We start from the raw sequence: 17,975 nt of genomic DNA on the forward strand, positions 1-17,975 counted from the left end.
ACTGAGGAATATCAAGACCAGCCCATTTTCCCAATCTGTGGAGCAGAAATTTTCCCAAATTTCCCAATCTGTGTAGCAATCTGTCTCCACGTTCGATGACTTTCCATCCCTGTGCTGAGCAGAACACATTGTGAGCTCTGCAGCATCTAAATTAATAAACTTTATTATTAAAGAAAATATATTTGGAGCAAAGTCATAAAAAAAACCCCAACAACAAAAAATGACCTCCTATGGACACAGGGAATTCAACACACAGAGGTTACACATCCATGCCATTCCCAAGGGCTACTGCATCTCCTCCTCCTTCTGTGCCCTGAACTCCTTCATGCTCCTCTGAAACAAAAGCAAAGCACAAATGTCACCAACGTGTCCCTGGGGTGGCACAGAGCCACCACCCTGCTGTGCTGGGACTGCTCTGGCCGGAGCCTGGGAAGGCTGGGAAGCTCTGACAGAGCTCCAGGTGCTTTTTTTTGGGAGTGACTGAACTTTACAGTCACTCCAAGGGAAAGGGAGCCAGGCCATGCCACGGATCAGGCAGAGCCTGGCCAAAAAAACTCCCAGGTTTTCCTGCCAAAGGTGTCTCCAACACAGGCCTCAGCCTCCCACTCTGGGAACAAAGGACAGAACTGACCCTGAGCTCCCCAGGAATGGCCCAAGGGACAGAACTGAGCCTGAGCTCCCCAGGAATGGCCCAAGGGACAGAACTGACCCTGAGCTCTCCAGGAATGGCCCAAGGGACAGAACTGACCCTGAGCTCCCCAGGAATGGCCCAAGGGACAGAACTGACCCTGAGCTCTCCAGGAATGGCCCAAGGGACAGAACTGAGCCTGAGCTCTCCAGGAATGGCCCAAGGGACAGAACTGAGCCTGAACTCTCCAGGAATGTCTCACCTCAAAGGTGTTGAGCACATGTTGGCATACACCCATCAGGTCATTCAGCCCCTTCCGGAATGGCTCCACAGCAGGAAGGGCCCCTTTGGGAAAAGATGGGAAAAGATGGATTAGGGACATGGGAGATGGCTTCCCAAGGGAAGTCCTCACCTCCCCAGGGGTGTGCCCCCTCCCCAGCCCTACAGCTTGGGCTGCCAGGGATGCTGCATTCCCACTGCAGCTGGAGCAGAATTCTGGGAGCAGCCTCTGAGGCTCAGCACTGCAGTGCCTGGCAGAGGGCAGGGAGAAAGGGCTTTCTTTTATTTAACAGACTCCTGGGAAGCTGGCATGAGCAGGGGGAATTCCATGAGAACAGGGCCCCAGCCACAGAGGGACAGCCCCAGCCTCACCTCTGGTCTGGATCCTGAAGTTGATCTTGCTTTCCGAGGGGTGTGTGATGCAGTAGCCACAGAACTCCACGTCAGGGCTGCAGGAGGGCAGAGGGGAGAGGGAGCAGTAAGACCCAGGCCAGTCCACAGCAAATCCCAGGGAAGTCAAAGGCTCAGGGCATGCCAGGCCTGCTGGGGCTCTGGATGTTTCTAGAATGACTTAGGGGAGGGATGTGCTGAGAGGAAACTCCCTGTGTGTCCTCGTTCCCTCACACCCATCTCTCTCTGAGCTGAGCTGGAGCTCTGCAGGGCAAAGACATGGCTGGCACCGTGCTGGCACCACAACCAGAGCAGTGCCAGCTCTGCAGATCCAAACACGGGGTCCTGGATGCTTGGAATTCTCTCTGTAACCAAACCTGCTGCTGCTCTGCTGGGTGGAAGAGGTCCAGGGCACTGGAGGAGTTCCCAAAATGTTGCAGAGCCTCTCCTTCAAGCTGAGCTGAGTGCTGGAGCTTTGTCCTCAGCTTCAGCCACCAGCTTCTTTTATGTTGCCACAGTGATTTATCAGAGGGATCTTAAAGGCCACTCAGTCCTAGCCCTGCCATGGCCAGGAACACCTTCCACTATCCCAGGGTGCTCCAAGCCCCAGTATCCATCCTGGCCTGGGGCAGTTCCAGGGATGGGAAATCCACAGCCTCTCTGGGCAGCAAATGGAGTCCAGGACGCAGTTACTCCTCCAGCAGCTCAGGAGGGACTGAAAGCCCTGGGCTGAGCTTAACTTGGATTCCTGGGCAGGGGAGGGTGTGGGTGGAGGCTCAGCAGAGGCTGGTCAGGCCCTTTAAGGGCTGCTGGTACTCTCGGGGTCCTGACACAGCACAAGGAAAAGGAGGAGCAGCAGGTGGGAGCAGGGCTCCATGTCTGACACAAAGGCTGGAAGGACGTGCACAGAGGGGATTTGGGATTGTTTGCCTTGTCCCAGGGACAGCTGAGGTGAGGATCAGGAAGGACAAGGCCAGAGCAGGACAGGGAGGTCCCTCAGAGGCCCCACTCACTTCTTCATAACCATGTAGCGCAGGGAGTTGCCCAGGGTGTGATCCTCGTCGTGCAGCACGAACGTGACGCAGTTCCCATCTGTCCCATCCGCCTGGATCTGTCACCAGTGGGAGAGGAGAGAAGCTGTGACCTCCCTGAGGTCGGGGACACCTGAAGGGTGAGGATCAGCTCCCGTGCTCAGCTTCCCAGAGTAGCTGGGAGGGAAGTAGATCTCGCTGGGCCACCTCTGGTGCTGCTGTGGGACCAAAACACCTTCAGGGAGGAGGGAAAGCTCCAAAATTCCACCTAGTTTTAAACCAGGTTAGTCCTGACATCCACTTGCTGCTGTTCACCACAGCATGACAGTGTCCCCTGGAGCCATCCTGACACCATTTGTCCCGATGTTGATGCTGCCTCACCACACACGAGGGTGCGCTACCACTAAGCCGGGCTTGGGAATGACAGAATCATGGAAGCACGGAATCACTGAGGTTGGAAAAGCCCTCCAAGAGCACCCAGTCCAACCATTCCCCAGCACTGCCAAGGCCACACTGACCCATGTCCCCAAGTGCCACATCCACACGGCTTTAAATCCCTGCAGGCACGGGCACCCCACCCCTGCCCGGGGCCCTGTGCCAGGGCTGGACAGCCCTGTCCATGAGGGAATTTTCCCTGATATCCAACCTGACCCTCCCCCGGCACAACGTGAGGCTGCTTTTCCTCAGGAGCAGGGCCCGGCCCCCCGCTCCACCTCCTGTACGGGAGCGAGCGGGGCCCCCCGACCCCGACCCCGGCCCCGACCCCGATCCCGATCCCGATCCCACCCCCGGCTCCCGGTGCCCCCTCACGGTTTCCAGCACGGGCCCGCTGCCGGTGCCGGCCATGGCGGTTCCGGGCCCGCGGCTCCGGGCTCCCGGCGGCCCCGCGGCCGGAAACGCGTCGGGGCCGGGCCGGGCCGGGCGGGGCCGAGCGGGGCCCGGGAGCGCCGGTGAGCGCGGGGGGCCCGGGGCGGCCCGGGGCGGCCCGGAGCTCCTGCCGGGCCGGGCCGGGCCGGGCCGGGCCGGGCTGGGCTGGGCTGGGCTGGGCCGGGCTGGGCCGGGCCGGGCGTTTGGGTGCGGGGTTCCGGCCGGGCACAGCCCCAGCCCCAGCCCCAGCCCCCGGCAGGCAGGCAGGCAGGCGCTGCCCGCGGGAGGAGGCCGCGCTCGGCGCCGGGAGCGGGGCGCAGGCACGGGGGGCACAGCGGGGTGAGCGCGGTTACCGGGGGTTATTGGCGTGTGACGGCAGAGCTGCTGGCCTGGTACTGGTGTGCTACTGCCGTGGTACCGGGATGTGATTAGTGTGTTACTGGGATGTAATTAGTGTGTTACTGGGATGTAATTAGTGTGTTATTGGGATGTTAGCGGGGGTGTTACCGGGATGTTACTGGTGTGTTAGTGCCGTGTTACCGGGATGTTACTGGTGTGTTATTGCCGTGTTACCGGGATGTTACTGGTGTGTTATTGCCGTGTTACCGGCATGTTACTGGTGTGTTAGTGCCGTGTTACCGGGATGTAACTGGTGTGTTAGTGCCGTGTTACCGGGATGTTACTGGTGTGTTAGTGCCGTGTTACCGGGATGTTACTGGTGTGTTATTGCCGTGTTACCGGCATGTTACGGGTGTGTTATTGCCGTGTTACCGGGATGTTACTGGGATATTACTGCGGTATTACTGGGGTTATATCGCTGTGTTACTGGGCTGTTACCAGTATGTTGTTGGGATGTTATTAGTGTGTTACTGGTGTGTTAGTGGGGTATTGTTAGTGTGTTACTGGCGTGTTACCCATGTATTACCCATGTACTACCTATGGTTGAGGTGTTACTGGTGTGTCTGGGAGTGGACAGTGTTGCGGGTGTAGCACTGCATGGCTTAATTCGTTAATTAATTAAGCACAGGCGTACTGGCAGGGGGTGCAGGGAGGCTGGAGGGAGTCGGGCTCTGCTCCCGGGGGACAGCGACAGGATGGCAGGATGTGGCTGTGCCAGGGAGGTTTAGGTGGGATATTGGGTACATTCTGGCCTGGACCCAATTTAAAGCCGTTTGGATGTGGCACTTGGGGACCTGGGTCAGTGTGGCCTTGGCAGTGCTGGGGAATGGTTGTGCTCGATGCTCTTGGAGGGCTTTTCCAGCCTAAACAATTCCTTGATTCCATGCTTTGGGCTGCAAGTGTTCCCTTTTTAGAGAGCTGCTTACTCAATCAGCGTTGTGTTGCGTGTCCTTACCCTCCTCCAACCCCTGCAATGCTGCTTCCAGGAAAGGTGATGGGCCTGGAAGACCACGTGGATTCATTTCCTTGGTGATTTGGTTCCGTAGTGATGCAGTGGGGGAACCTGAAGTAAATTGTGTGCAGAAAGGAGGCTGAACTTGGGATAAGTTGGAGCACAAATGTCACAATTCTCAGGTTCAGAATGAGCAGGAGAGCCCCAGGACTTCACGGTGGAATATTCTGTAATGAAATAATGATTTTTCCAACTGCCCAGCAGAGGTTAAAGGCAAGCCTGGGCTGCTTTCTGCTGAGCTCACCCTGCTCAAACGATCTCTTCATTGCAGCAGTTTGCAACTCACTGGGTTGCAACACCTCCCCTTGTTCCGTGGTGCCCTTTGCTTTCTGTTAAGAGGATTTCTGGAAGTGCAGGCAGGGACTTTCCATTGCTCACTGGCACTGAGCTGGGAATCTTCTGGGCCAGAAGAGTCGCTGGAAAACAGTAAATCATCCTTACAGGAGTTTTAACACCATGCTGAGACTAAGTCTGTGTTTCTGATGTTCCTTAAGAGGTTTTTCTGTGCCCTTGTATTGGGAGGGAATCCTTCCCTGGGAGGGTGGGCAGGCCCTGGCACAGGGTGCCCAGAGCAGCTCTGGCTGTCCCTGGGTCCCTGGCAGTGCCCAAGGCCAGGCTGGACACTGGGGCTTGGAGCAGCCTGGGACAGTGGAAGGTGTCCCTGCCATGGCAGGGGTGGCACTGGAGGGGCTTTGAGGTCCCTCTTACCCAAACCCTTCTGTGTTTCTAGGATACTTCAGTTCAATCCCCAGAGGGACCTCAGACAGCAGCTCATGCATCTTGCATTGTCTTTTTGGAAGGTTTGGTCTTGGCTGCTTCCAGCTGTGTAACATTGTAAGTCTAGATAGAAAAAAGCTCTGCAGAGGGGTTGATTTAAAGGGATTTCATTCTTCTGTAACTGCTGAGGAAGGACGTTCTGTGGCAGTTTACCAGATTTGTGTTAGTAACAGGAGTAACACATGGCTGGGGCTGCTCAGGGAGAAAAATGCTCCTGGTTAATCTCTTTTACTTCATTTAACCCCTTCTGCTCAGTGCTGGGGCTGGTGTTACTGCCAGGAACAGAGCTCCTGTGTCCTGAGCACAGCGAGGGCCAGGAATTTGGGGAGTCAGGACTGTGAACTCAGGGAGATGAGGGCTGTGAATGTGGGGAGGTGAGAGCCAGGAACTCAGGGAATTGAGGACTGTGGGATCCTACAGTGCTAGCGAGTGTCACCTCACTCTGCTGCTGAAGTGTCACCTCAGGTTCCATTAATATCCAATATGAAAAGAGCAGAGATTTGTAGGAATTGTCTAAACCACTTCACAATCCTCAGCTGGGGCTGCCCTTGTTCTGCTCAGGGCACTGAGGTGTCTGTGTGTGTGGGCTCTGTACCCTGAGTTTCAGCTGGTCCTTGCAGGGCAGGGGCAGGCTTTGGGGATGTGTTTTCTGCTCCTTTCTGTGGCTCCTGGGTGACTGCAGGAGCAGACAGTGGTTTCTTGGTGCTGGACACTCGGCTGATTGCTCAAGAGGTGTTTGTGATTCCAGGCTGTGCCCTGGTGTTGCTCCACGGCCTGGGACAGCCCTGGGCTGGCCAAAGCCTCTGTGTCCAGTGGCTCTGCAGGGACAGGAGGGCGCAGTGAATTCCCTGGGCTGAGTCTGCTCACAATCTTATTTAAGACAGGAGCATTTCAACCTGAAAATGAGCCAAAGTGGAGATTACTCAGATCTGAAACATAAAGGAATAAGCAATTCCTTTGAAGCTTCCTGCAGGAGCCAGCATCTCTACCTGAAGAGCAACCAAGGCAGAAACCAGACCCGACAGATTTTTCATGAGGATGAAAGAAAGCTAAACCTTGGATAAGTCACATTAAATGCTGCTCACAGCAGAGGGAAGGGCAACCCCAACAGCCAGAGCAGCTGTGGCTGCCCCTGGATCCCTGGAAGTGGCCAAGGTCAGGCTGGACACTGGACACTTGAGGAGCCTGGGACAGTAGAAGATGTCCCTGCCATGGGGATGGTCTTGAGGTCTCTTCCAGCCCCAACCATTCCGTGGTTCTGTTCCCCTTGGCAGTGCTCCCAGGTGGTTGTGTGGAGTCTGTCCTGTGATTAAATCCATGCCTTTATCCTTTTCCCCTCCAATGCTGGGCTCAGACCTGTGGGAGGTTTGGAGATGCTCTGGTCAGTGCTGGCCAAGCCTGGATCTGTGGGGCTCAGCCTGCCCAGGTGAGCCCTGCCGGGGTGGTGGTTGGATCTCCCTTCATGGCCTTGTTAATCCAGAAGAGATCCCTAATTCTCACCAGGCAGTGCCAGGGAGATGGAAAATCTGGATCCAGAAGCTCAGCCAGCACTCCTGCTCTGTGGCTGTTCCCAGAGAGGTCTCCTGGGGGATTCAGGGGAGGTCTGTGTTCGTGCCAGATCTGTCGAGGCACAGAACAGAGCAGGTAATAAGTAGGGTCTAAGTGCAAAGTGAAAAATGAGATTTTTGGGTTTTGTAGGGTCCAAAGTCGTCCTAAGTCCTTCCTGAGCAGAAAAGAGGCTTATGGATGTGCAGGATGAACAGGGCAGCTGTCCCAGCTGGGCTCTGACATGTGCTTCATGTGTTAGATCTGGCTCTGGCTGTAGATTAATGTGCTGATACTTGAGCTGATTAAGAGTGTCCCTTTCTGTGGCAGCAGGGATGTTTTTCCAGCTCTGGAGACTTAGGGAATCCCACAGTGGTTTGGGGTTGGAAGGGAGCTTGAAGCTCATCCAGTTCCAACTCCCAGCACCTTCTGCTAACCCAGGTGGCTCCAAGCCTCATTCAGTCTGGCCTTGGTCACTTCCAGGGATCCAGGGGCAGCCACAGCTGCTCTGGCTGTTGGGGTTACCCTTCCCTCTGCTGTGAGCAGCATTTAATGTGACTTATCCAAGGTTTAGCTTTCTTTCATCCTCATGAAAAATCTGTTGGGTCTGGTTTCTGCCTTGGTTGCTCTTCAGGTGTGGGAGTTGGGGCAGCCCGCATTCAGGTAGAGATGCTGGCTCCACAGCTTCTCTGGGCGACCTCAGCTTTGCCACCCTCACAGGGCACAGAGGTGGTAAAACCCCTTTTTCTAGAGGGTTTTGTGTCATTGTGAGCAGAGCCTAAAAGGGGAAATGAGAGAACTTTGTGGCTTGGTGTCCTGGCTGAGTCCTGGCCACGTCCTGCCCCCTGTGCCAGGGGACACTGTGCAGGTCCCTGTGCCACCCTGCAGGTGCCCCCAGTCCTGATGTCCCCCTGTTCTGTCCCAAGCAGGAGAGCAGCCATGGCCATCCTGTTTGCAGTCGCGGCGAGGGGCACCACCATCCTGGCCAAGCACGCCTGGTGTGGGGGCAACTTCCTGGAGGTGACCGAGCAGATCCTGGCCAAAATCCCATCCGAGAACAACAAACTGACCTATTCCCATGGCAAGTGAGTAACCCCTCTCCTTGGCTCTGGGGGACTTGTGAGGACAGGGAGAAGCTGGGTGGGGTGTGTTTGGGGGTGTTTCTGTGATTCTGCAGGTTTTTTCTGCCCGAATTCCCATTTGATGGAACGTGCCACCAGCTCAGTAGCTACTTATGTCCCCCAGAACTTTGCAGCATGACCAGGATTTGAGTTCAGCTCCAGCAGCAGCACAAGGCAGTTGGTATAAAATCAAATTTCCCATTTTTATCCAATTCCAAAGTGAGCTGAAGGGTGCCCAGCTGTGGAATCTTTGGAGTTTGGCTTCTGGAAACTTTCCCTGGATTTTCTGAGGCTTGAAGGTGGCTTTAGGTGAAACTGTCACCCTTCTTGGGGGCTTTGAGAAAAGCTGTGCTCACAGATCACATGGGGTCATCCTGAGCTGTCCCAAATCTAGTCTGCAGGACAGAGGGGTTTCTCCCAGGATTTTCCCACTCTCTGAACCTGTGGTCAGTGTTGGTAGGACAGGGTGTAATGATGCTTCATCACCTGTGACTTCCTGCATGTGGGAAGTGGGTGAGTAAATGGGAACAAACTAAAACAGCTGTGGAGAAACCAGATTTAGAGGTGTTGGAGCCCATTCCAGCTCTTTTTTAGGAATTGGCAGCATGGCTGGATCCTCTCTGGTGCCCAAGCTGTTGTGTCAGAGCTGTTCTGAGGATACAGAACTGGGCTTGCTCAGGAGCACAGCCAGTCCCTGTGGGAGATGTTTTGGAGGCAGTGCCTGCTCTGGAGTCTGACACACCTTGGATGCTGCAGCTCTTCTCTCCTGCTGGAATTTTAAGGATAAATTTGAATATTTTAAGTTATTCCTTTAAGTGAAAGGAAATAACTTTGCCTTGAGTGCTGTTCAACCAAGTGAAAAAGTTGAGTTTCAGGAGTGCTGTCTTGCATTTTTGGAGGTAACTGAGCAGAATGTGGGAGCTGTGAAGCTCTGTGAGCACTTGGAGTTGTTCCTCCAGTCTGGAGCCTCCCAGGGATCCTCTGCCTCCCAGCCTATAGGCTAAAAAACTCCCTGGGTTCTGTCCAAGATAGTTCATCCTGTTCTGAAACAGGAAAAACTTGAGGAACTTTGAACTCCTTACATTCATTTAATGAGTTCTTTTTGTTTTTAAGAAGAACTTCTGTGTCTTTTGTATTAATCTCCAAGGAAAAGCAGCCCTCTGGCATCAGGAATTCTTGGGTTACTCTCTCTCTCTGCTGTTGGGATCCTTCTTGGCCTCTCTGAGGAGTCTGCAGGGTGGTACCAGACAAGTTTCACCTCACTCCTTCCTGGAGAGTTGTGGATGTGCAAGGATTTTTGAACTTTTTAATGGGAACAGACTTTCAGGGCAGAGACCTGTGCCCCAGCCTCACTTCCCTGGACATTTACCTTGGACCTGTTTATCTGTGCCAGCTCTGTAGAATAACTGGGATTTTCTCTTGCCAGCCCCCAAAGGCCCCACAGGCAGCAGTGGCTTCTGGAAAATGAAATTCTGGAAATGTGGCAGCTTCCAGTGACGTTTTGTTTGTTCCTTTCCATTCCCTGCAGTTACCTGTTCCATTACATCTGCCAGGACAGGATCATTTACCTGTGCATCACAGATGATGTGAGTACTGGGGACACAGCTACAGCCTGGGCAGGCCCTGGGAAATTGGGGAATTTTGGTTTCCATATGGCAGTTATTAATGAGGGCTGCTCTGAGGTGCCTTTTCTCCCACTGGAGCTTCTGTAACCTCAGTTACAGCTTTGAACTCAGCCTGGAGCTGAAATAGGAGTTGTGGGATGGTTTGGGTCCAGAGTGACATTCAAAATCATCCCATTCCATCCCTGCCACGGGAGAGACCTTACAGTCCTGTGGATTGTGAGTTTTGGGGTGAAGTTCTTGGCTTTGCCGAGTTTCTCTCTTGCTGCAGTGGGTTGGTGGTGCAGAGACCATTCCAGTTGCCAGTGGAATTTGCCTGGTGCACCTGAATTGTGGAAGTGCTGCAGGAAATCCTCCCCCTCAGAGCAGGAGAGGAGCTGGCACAGCCCCGGGGCTGCCAGTGTCACAGCCAGTGTCACAGCCAGTGTCACAGCCAGCCAGAGCTGGGAGCTGCAGCCCCCAGCCCTGCAGGCGGTTTGTGCTGACTCTCTGTGCTCTCTGCTGGCAGGACTTTGAGCGCTCCAGAGCCTTCACGTTCCTGAATGAGATCAAGAAGCGGTTCCAGACCACGTACGGCTCGCGGGCGCAGACTGCCCTGCCCTACGCCATGAACAGCGAGTTCTCCTCTGTGCTGGCTGCACAGCTGGTGAGGCCCCTGGCTGCTCCCTGCCAGCCCAGCTTCCCCAGAAATCCTCCTTGCGTGGGGTTTTGGGGGGAGTTTGAGATGTCCCTTGGATTAAAGACGAGGTGTCCTGGGAATGGTGGCTTTAGGGCTGTCCCCAGCCTGTGGTGGGGCTGTGCCTGTGGGGTGGGAGGCTCTCAGAGCTCTGCTGGGGCTGTTCTCCAGGGAGGGCTTGGCTCTTTTGCTGCTTACCCCATGGAAGGGCCAGGTTTGGGGGTGTCACAGCTGCAGGGTGAGGGGCCCTTTGTGGGGACAGCAAAACCCTCCCCAGTGCAGGAACTGTGGAGCAGTCCCAGCTGTACCAGTTGTGTGGTGGTGCAGGTTGAGGCCAGGGCTCTGAGGAAGGATTTGCACCTGCACTGCTCCTGCTTGAAGGGGGCTGTGCAGGTGGTTTGGAGCAGAGAGAGTCACAGGAGTTCATTCCAGGAGCTGCCCTTGCCTTCCACAGCAGGGGGAGAGCAAGGAATAACAGTGCCAGTGCAGAATGAATAGGATTAATTTCCTGTGTGTGAGGAAGGAGCTTTTCTCCACCAGGCTTTGGTGTGTGGGGACTGAAACTACCCAAAGTGCTGAATCATCACTTTATAAGCTCTTCAAGGCTGGAATAAGCTGGAATTGCCTTATCAGAAAAGCCAGGCTGTCTTTGGAGCCATGGGGCTGATATTCCTCTAAAATCCCAGCCTTTCCATCTCCCTCAGCACAGGAGGAGCTGCCTGAGCTTTTCCACATTGCTGGGATCCGGGGTTCAGCTGAGGGGAGTTCAGTGCTGACAGAGCCCTTCCCTCCCCTGATCCCATGGGATGTGAGGGCTGACATTCCCTGCTGTGCAGGAGCAGGGATGTTCTCCAGATGGTTCCTGTGTGAGGCAGAGATCCAGCCCCAGCTCAAGTGCAGCACTCAGATAATCCTGGAGAGGGAGGCCGTGCTTCCAGTCAAACCAGTGCCCAGCATTGATTGTGGCCAGTCTGAAACCTCCTGGGAATCTCCCCCTGAGGAGAAGGTGGAGGAGCTGCTGGATTTGGTGCTGTCACCATGAGTTGTGACTGCCTAGGTGGGAGTGGCAGTGTCAGACTGGCTCTCTGTGCTGTCAGAAATTGAACTCCTAACCAGAAGAAAATCAAGATTTAAGCAGCTACGTGGGTGATCATGGAGCAGAGCTGTCGTGATGTGAGCAGTGACTAAAATCCATGCAGGAATAGCAGAGCTCAGTTCCCTGATGCTGACTGGGCCTTGGATCCTGCAAACACTCAGGCTCCTTTAACCTGGGGTTGGCTCGTGCTGCTCTCACCCATCCCGAGCTGTGCAGTCACCAGAGGATCCCTGGGATCCCCAAACTGGGGGAACAGTCTGAAAGAAGTCCCTGTCACTTGTGAAGGGAATGGAGGGAGAGGGATGACAGGAATGGTGCTCAGGATAAACACCAGAGGGGCTGGGAGCAGCAAAGCTGTCAGTGAGGGCTCAGCTGTACCCAGGAGGTGACAGGGGAGATCCTCTGGGATGGCTCTGGGACATGGGATGGCTCCATTCCTTTGGGGAGAGCAGTCAGGCCACTCAAAGTGGCCACCTTCACCATCGGGTGTGGCATTCCCAAACTGTTGGCTTCTTGAGGCTCCTGTTTTCCCTGGCTCCTGGTTTTTGAGGCTCCTGTTTTCCCTGCCTGTTCTTGTAGGAATGTGACCCCTGTTGACGGAGTGACCAAGTTATTCTTTGCTTAAAAAGGCAAAAAGCCCAAAAGTTTCTCTCCTCAATTTAGTAAAAAGACACCTCATAAGACCTTTAAGACTTCACCTCAGACCCTAGAGCTACCCAATTAGACAGAAGCCAAGAGGTACCGTCTAAGTGATTCACTAAAAAAAAAGAAAACAAAAGAAATAATCACTTTTATAGAGTGTTTTAACAAGAGCACAAACCTCTTACCCCTAACTCAAGTTTTTCTCTATAAAAGCTTTGTTATTTTGCCTTTTATTAAACCTTTTTCTGTTTCCAACACAACCTCAAAAACCATCCTACTAGTTTTGTACCATTCCAAGTAGCAGAGCCATCTCAAGTGTAATAAATGTCTCTTGGAGCTCATAAGACCTAGCTCAAAGAGTAAAACATTATGTTCTCTGGTGCAGAAATACCACTCGGAGAGCAAGGGCCCAGACCAGGTGGCAGAGACACAAGCCCAGATCGACGAACTCAAAGGGATCATGGTCCGGAACATAGGTACTGCTTCCTTGGGAAGTGCTCTCTGCAGCTGCTTATATTTTGGGTTTGGGTGTTGCCGAGTCTGACCATTCAAATTAGAGGGTGAGTTCTGGAGTTGAGCAGAATTCAGTCCCAAAATGCAGCCTGTGTGATGTGAGGCTGTTCCCTAAGGCCCTGGTTATCCCAGGGAGGGTAGAAGCTACAGCCAGGAGCTCCTGGCTTGAGCTTGGGTGTTGGGAACAGCTTTTTGCTCGGGGAATTCACCTTCAGAGCTGGATTTTTTCTCTTTTCTCCAGACCTTGTGGCACAAAGAGGAGAGAAGCTGGAGCTGCTGATTGATAAAACAGAGAATCTTGTGGATTCGGTGAGTCTGGGGAAGTTGTGTCACTGCACCAGGGAACAGGGAGGTGGGGACAGCACCTGGAGACACTTAAAGCACACAGAGGAATCGAGACCTGCAGGGAATCCTTCCCCCTCCAAGCTGTTTCCCAGCTGCTTCCCAGTTCGGGAAAGATCCAGCTTCCCCCTGCTCCCTGTGCCACAGCCAGCCAAGGGTGACACATCCCTGTCCTCATCCCGTGTGCCCAAGGTGGGGAAAACCCTCTCATTATCTGCAGTGATAGGAGAGATAAAATCACAATTTACACTTCCCTGGCAGCCTGGGCTGAAGGCACCTGGATGCAAATAAACTGGAAAATGTGCATCTGTGGAATTGTTCTGATACCAGCAGAGAAAGCGTGGCTGATTTAAAATTAAAAAAGCTGAGTTGTTGCATCTAAGTAATCTTTAAAGACTCCAGAGCTTCTTGGAGTGTTTCTGAGGAAGTGAAGACTAAAAAAAACCCAAATTAATGTAATTATAAAGCACAGTTATCTAGCAAAGTGCTGTGCACTCTGGAAGCTTTTTGTCTTTCCTTTGGGAATCCCTGGCCCTGGCTCAGCATCCTCCTCTGCAGCATCCTGGCTTGGTGCCCAGCTCCTGTGGCATCCAGTCCTCGGGCTGGGAGAGTGCCAGGAGCTCCTGTGTGGGGGTGTGGGGATCCAAACATCCCTGAGCTGTCCCAAAGCCCTCCTGCTTTGGAGGGCAGCAGAGATGCCTGGAGTTTATCCAGCAGGGAACAGTCCTGGAGCTCCCAGGTGTTCAGACCTTCCCCTGTCCTCAGGTGGTGGCAGGGCTGAAAGCTCAGGTAAAGCTTTAGGGAAAGGGACTGGAATTCCTTCAGCAGCTGGCCTGAGCTCATGGAGAACCTGTCCCAGGGAGTGTGGGCTTTTGGAAAGAACAGGGAGATGAAGGGATGGAACATCCTTAAGTGGGAATGTCCCACAGCCCAGGAGGAAGCATCCCTGGAGATCCAGGGCTGGTGTTCCCCATCTTGGGAATGGGCCCCACGGCAGAACTGCAGCTCCCAGGGATGTGGTTCCTGCCTGCTGCAGCCTCATGGAGGGTGGTTTGTAGGAAAAGCTGGTACTGCCCAGTGGAATGAGCTGCTGGAATGGCTGCTTCCATGGGCAGGTGCATCCTGCCTGAGCTGTGTGGGGCATGGGTGTGGGAATGGCTGCACTGACCCATCCTGGGGGGTTTTGGGGTCATTTGGTGCCCAAACCCTATTTTGGATGCATTGAATTGCAGGGACACTTGGAATAGGACAACCACAAACTTTCCATAACAGGTTACCCAGAGCAGCTGTGGCTGCCCCTGGATCCCTGGCAGAGTCCAAGCCAGGCTGGACACTGGGGCTTGGAGCAGCCTGAGATTGTGGAAGGTGTCCCTGCCATGGCAGGGAGTGGCACTGGATGAGCTTTAGGTCCCTTCCAGCCCAATCCATCATGGGATTTCCCTTGTTTTCTCTTACAGTCAGTCACTTTCAAAACCACCAGCAGGAACCTTGCCCGAGCCATGTGTATGAAGAACCTCAAGCTCACCATCGTCATCATCATCGTGTCCATTGTGAGTGCGGAGCCTGGAGCTGCTGTGCCAGGCTGAACGCCTGGAAACTCCAGACCCCTGTTGCTGTCCTGGGATCTTTGTGTGCCCAGCTCTGCCTGGGAGGGCAGAACAAGGGCAGAGTCTCCTGATGGGCTTGTAAGAGGAGAGGGTGAAGGGCCTGGGCAATCAGTACTGCAGGGAGTGGCTGGGGGGGCTCAGCCTGGAGAAGAGGAGGCTCAGGGGGGATCTTCTGGCTCTACAAGTTACCTGGAAGGAGGTTGTGATGGGGTGGGGATTGGCCTCTTCTCCCAGGCAAGTGGGGAAATGGGGTCAGGTTGCACTGGGGGGATTCAGGTTGGATATTAGGAAAAATTCCTTCTGTGACAGAGAGATGAAGCCCAGGGCAGTGCTGGGGTCACCATGGAGGTGTTCAGAAAACAAGTGGATGTGGCACATTGTGACATAGTTTAAGGGACGTGGGGGGATTTAATCCAAGGTTGGACTTGATGATCGTGGAGGTCTTCTCCAACCTTTTGTCACCCTCTGAGAGGAGATGGGAGCACCGTCCAGGAGCTCCCCCTGCTTGCCCCAGGAGCAGCTGAGGTGCCCTGCTTGAGCTGGGGTGACTTTTGAGCTTTCAGTCCTGGGGGGATCTCGTTCTGTGACTCTGAAGTGTTTTTTTTAGTGTGACAGTTCCTCTCCAGCTGAGAGGACTGTGGATGGAGCAACTGCAGGGTCAGGGTGGGAAGCACTTTGGCACCTCCATGGGGACACTCCTCAGCTGCGGGGCGTGGAGGGACAGGAGGGTGTTAGGTTCTTCAAGGCTTTGACCATCTGAGATTTCCAGGTGTGTGCTGTGGCAGTCAATTACTGCTGGGAATTCCTAATTCCCTCCCCAGGTGATCCTGTACATCATCCTCTCGGCCGTGTGTGGCGGGCTGGCCTGGCCCAGCTGTGTGCAGAAGTAACTGGAGATGGAGCTGCTCACCAGGAGATGAGGCAGAGTGTGAAGAAGGAATCTCCAGAGTGACTCCCACCTGTCACCACTGCCACCTTCCACCTCCCATTCCTCCAGGACTTCAGACTTTTTGCCTTATCACCCAGACAGACCCAGCTGGTCGCTGCTCCCACAGCTGTGACCTCAAGAGTGGGCTGGGTTAATTACTTGAAAGGATTTTTGTGTTCCTTTTGCTGTCCCAATGCCACCCCTGCGGAGGGTTCTGTGCATGCTGGCCCCGTGTCCCTGTGGCTTCCCCTGGGTGGGGACAGGGGTGGCTGCAGCTCTCCCACCTGGGATGGAACTGTCCCACGGAGGAGCCAAACTAATGGGGACAGGTGGGTTTGGGGTCCCACAGAGCCTCTCCTACACATCTGGCCACATCTGGTGGCTCCCAGTGCTGCACCATGGGGAGGTCACGGTGTCACCCTGGTAGGAACAAATGGGGTTTGGGCTTTGTGCACTCACAGGTGGAGGTGCTGCTGCTGGGACACCTCCCTGTTCCTGCAGTGATCCTGCAGGCAGGAGGAGGGTGTGGGGTCACCTCAGCGTGTGCAATGGCTGCCTCTTCATCCTCACTTCTTCCTCATCTCCCCCTGGGCTGGTGGCTGAATGGACACAGCAACGGGGCCGGTTGCACACGGTTCAGGATCTGCTTCCTCACAGATGATTTCTCCTGCTCCTCTTTGGAGGGTGGACTGCAATGAGTATAATTCTGGCACTGGCTACGGTGAATTTGGGGCCAATCTGGTTGGCTGAGGTGTCAGGGAGCTGCTGCTTGTGCTTCTCCTGGAAGGTGTGCACTGAAACTGGAGGACAGAGAAGGGTTGGAGCTGGTGGCTGGTGACTTTCTCCAAGGTCTGAGAGAGAAAGGCTCTGCCAGAGGATGACCATTCTCCTCTGGGAGGATTTCAAACCAAACCCAATGCTGGTAACCAAATGCAGGCTCAGGGGTGCTGTTTCTGTGCCAGTTGCACATCTCCATCCCAAGCCAGGCCTGGCTGAGGAGCTGGAGTTGCTAGGGCCTGGGAAAGGGCTGGGGGCACTTCTGTCCTGGAGCTGAGGGGCTCCTTTCCCAGGGAAAAAAATGGAAACCCGCTTCAGGGGGGAAGGAATCTGCTTTTGGCCCAGGGAAGTTGAGAGATGAAAGGGGAGGCTTCTTTTGGTGTCTGAGCTGGAGCACAAAGTTGGTGCCCTGAGGTCCTGGTGACACTGGCAGGGTGGGGAGGTGGCACTGACCATGGAGCTTCCCAGCAGGGCCCAGGTAGTTAGAGTCTCCTATGAACAGTAGCTCCTTTGGATTTGTCTTCTGTTAGGCTGAAGTTTCACCAAGGGTGACTGGATCTTGATATCCACTAAGTGCCAGTGGCCACTGGCACCTGCTTCTCTTTCTGTTCTGAACGTAAAGTTGGAGCCCCCTCCCTGCAGCTCCTGTTCTTGCAGCCCCAGGTCCAGCTGTGCATGTTTTAGGGATCGTGCTGTTACCATGTTCATTTGGATGATTTCTTGTCTTATGTACAAACAATTTTTAAAAAAAATCCTTCCTTTCCTTCTCAAGGATGCACTGAGGCATTAGTGTAAAAAACCATTACCTTGATTTCAATAAAATTCCTGTACAGAAAGCAGAGTTCCATAGTTCTCTGGAACACCTACCTTGGGAATGCTCCGTGCTTGATGCAGGGGGAGGTTTTGGAAGCAGGCTTATGCTTCAGGATGAGCGAGTTGGATTTGCTCTTGGACTTGCAGAAATTGTTGGAGTTGTTGATTGTTATCTCTGAGGCAAAGCTGCATTTTAATGGTATCAGCCAGGACATGGGATGATAGAGAATATTGGGAGCTGAAGTGAGATCACTTGGTGTGAGAACAGCTCAGAAAAACAAAAGGATAAAATTAACAGCTCCGAGTGTGATGGTTCTGTCAGAGCTGTGCTATCTTCCCCTCCTGAAGTGGGACAGCCTCTCCCAAGTGCCTGTCAGCATCAGGTTTGTTCTGGAAACACCTGGGAATCCCAGCAAAATCCAACCTCAGCACCTTCCTGCTGCTCTGTTCAGCCTGGAACTGCATCCAGGTCTATATCTCCACAGCCAGCTAGGCTGGAAAACATGGAGACAATACTACCTGCCTGAAGGTGGGATGTAGCCTTCAACTAGTTAATATCTGACTCTCCCAGGAAGTTTCTGTTCTTCACCTACTGTTACATGTCCATGGAAGAGCAGCAGCTCTTGACTCAGGTGGGTGGAGAAAGGCAGAGCCTGGAAAATCCCCTTTGGAATACAGGGCATGAGAAAGGCAACAGGAGAACCCTCCAGTAATAGAGAAATCAGATGTTGCTGCTCTTTGACCTTTCTGTGCCCTGGAAAGATCAATGTGAACAGGGTCCAGCTGTGCCAGCAGGGAGAGGTCTCAGAAAAGAATGTTCTGGATGAGGGGAGAGCCTCAACAGGGCAGTGCTGGGACCCCATGGAGCTTTATCAGGGTGGGAGTGACAGCCAGGGACAAAGCAGCAGCT

General features: G+C 54.0%; 3 protein-coding genes across 4 annotated transcripts in view; 2 read left to right on the forward strand and 1 right to left on the reverse strand.

Annotated features, from left to right (window-relative positions):
• Positions 1 to 17,975, forward strand: part of SPRY3 (sprouty RTK signaling antagonist 3) — a 315,558-nt gene that overhangs the window by 140,708 nt on the left and 156,875 nt on the right. The window lies entirely within an intron of this gene.
• Positions 148 to 3,278, reverse strand: LOC137482653 (DNA-directed RNA polymerases I and III subunit RPAC2-like). The gene is made up of 5 exons (XM_068205161.1): positions 3,139 to 3,278; positions 2,311 to 2,408; positions 1,280 to 1,356; positions 891 to 973; positions 148 to 333 (listed from the first exon to the last, which is right to left on the reverse strand). The coding sequence occupies exons 1-5, from the start codon at positions 3,172 to 3,174 to the stop codon at positions 286 to 288; spliced, it is 342 nt and encodes a 113-aa protein (XP_068061262.1). The 5' UTR covers positions 3,175 to 3,278; the 3' UTR covers positions 148 to 285.
• VAMP7 (vesicle associated membrane protein 7) lies at positions 3,247 to 17,093 on the forward strand. Of its 2 annotated transcripts, none has more exons than XM_068205151.1 (8): positions 3,247 to 3,278; positions 7,858 to 8,013; positions 9,578 to 9,635; positions 10,180 to 10,317; positions 12,471 to 12,561; positions 12,840 to 12,907; positions 14,398 to 14,490; positions 15,369 to 17,093. In XM_068205151.1, exons 2-8 carry the CDS (start codon positions 7,868 to 7,870, stop codon positions 15,435 to 15,437), a joined length of 663 nt encoding a protein of 220 aa, XP_068061252.1. In that variant the 5' UTR covers positions 3,247 to 3,278; positions 7,858 to 7,867; the 3' UTR covers positions 15,438 to 17,093. The 2 variants fall into 2 exon arrangements, with proteins under 2 accessions (XP_068061252.1, XP_068061251.1); XM_068205150.1 differs by lacking the exon at positions 3,247 to 3,278 and adding an exon at positions 5,337 to 5,440.

Source organism: Anomalospiza imberbis, chromosome 14 (assembly GCF_031753505.1).
Source record: "Anomalospiza imberbis isolate Cuckoo-Finch-1a 21T00152 chromosome 14, ASM3175350v1, whole genome shotgun sequence".
Lineage (NCBI taxonomy): Eukaryota > Metazoa > Chordata > Aves > Passeriformes > Viduidae > Anomalospiza > Anomalospiza imberbis.

Excerpts from the sequence above, each read along its gene's own strand:
- VAMP7 (XM_068205151.1), top strand. The coding sequence starts at position 7,868 with ATGGCCATCCTGTTTGCAGTCGCGGCGAGGGGCACCACCATCCTGGCC. Across the intron at positions 9,636-10,179 it reads ACCTGTGCATCACAGATGAT|GACTTTGAGCGCTCCAGAGC; the intron begins GTGAGTACTGGG and ends CTCTGCTGGCAG. Across the intron at positions 12,562-12,839 it reads GATCATGGTCCGGAACATAG|ACCTTGTGGCACAAAGAGGA; the intron begins GTACTGCTTCCT and ends TCTTTTCTCCAG.
- LOC137482653 (XM_068205161.1), bottom strand. The coding sequence starts at position 3,174 with ATGGCCGGCACCGGCAGCGGGCCCGTGCTGGAAACC. Across the intron at positions 974-1,279 it reads CTTCAGGATCCAGACCAGAG|GGGCCCTTCCTGCTGTGGAG; the intron begins GTGAGGCTGGGG and ends CTTTTCCCAAAG. Across the intron at positions 334-890 it reads ATGTGCTCAACACCTTTGAG|AGGAGCATGAAGGAGTTCAG; the intron begins GTGAGACATTCC and ends CTTTTGTTTCAG.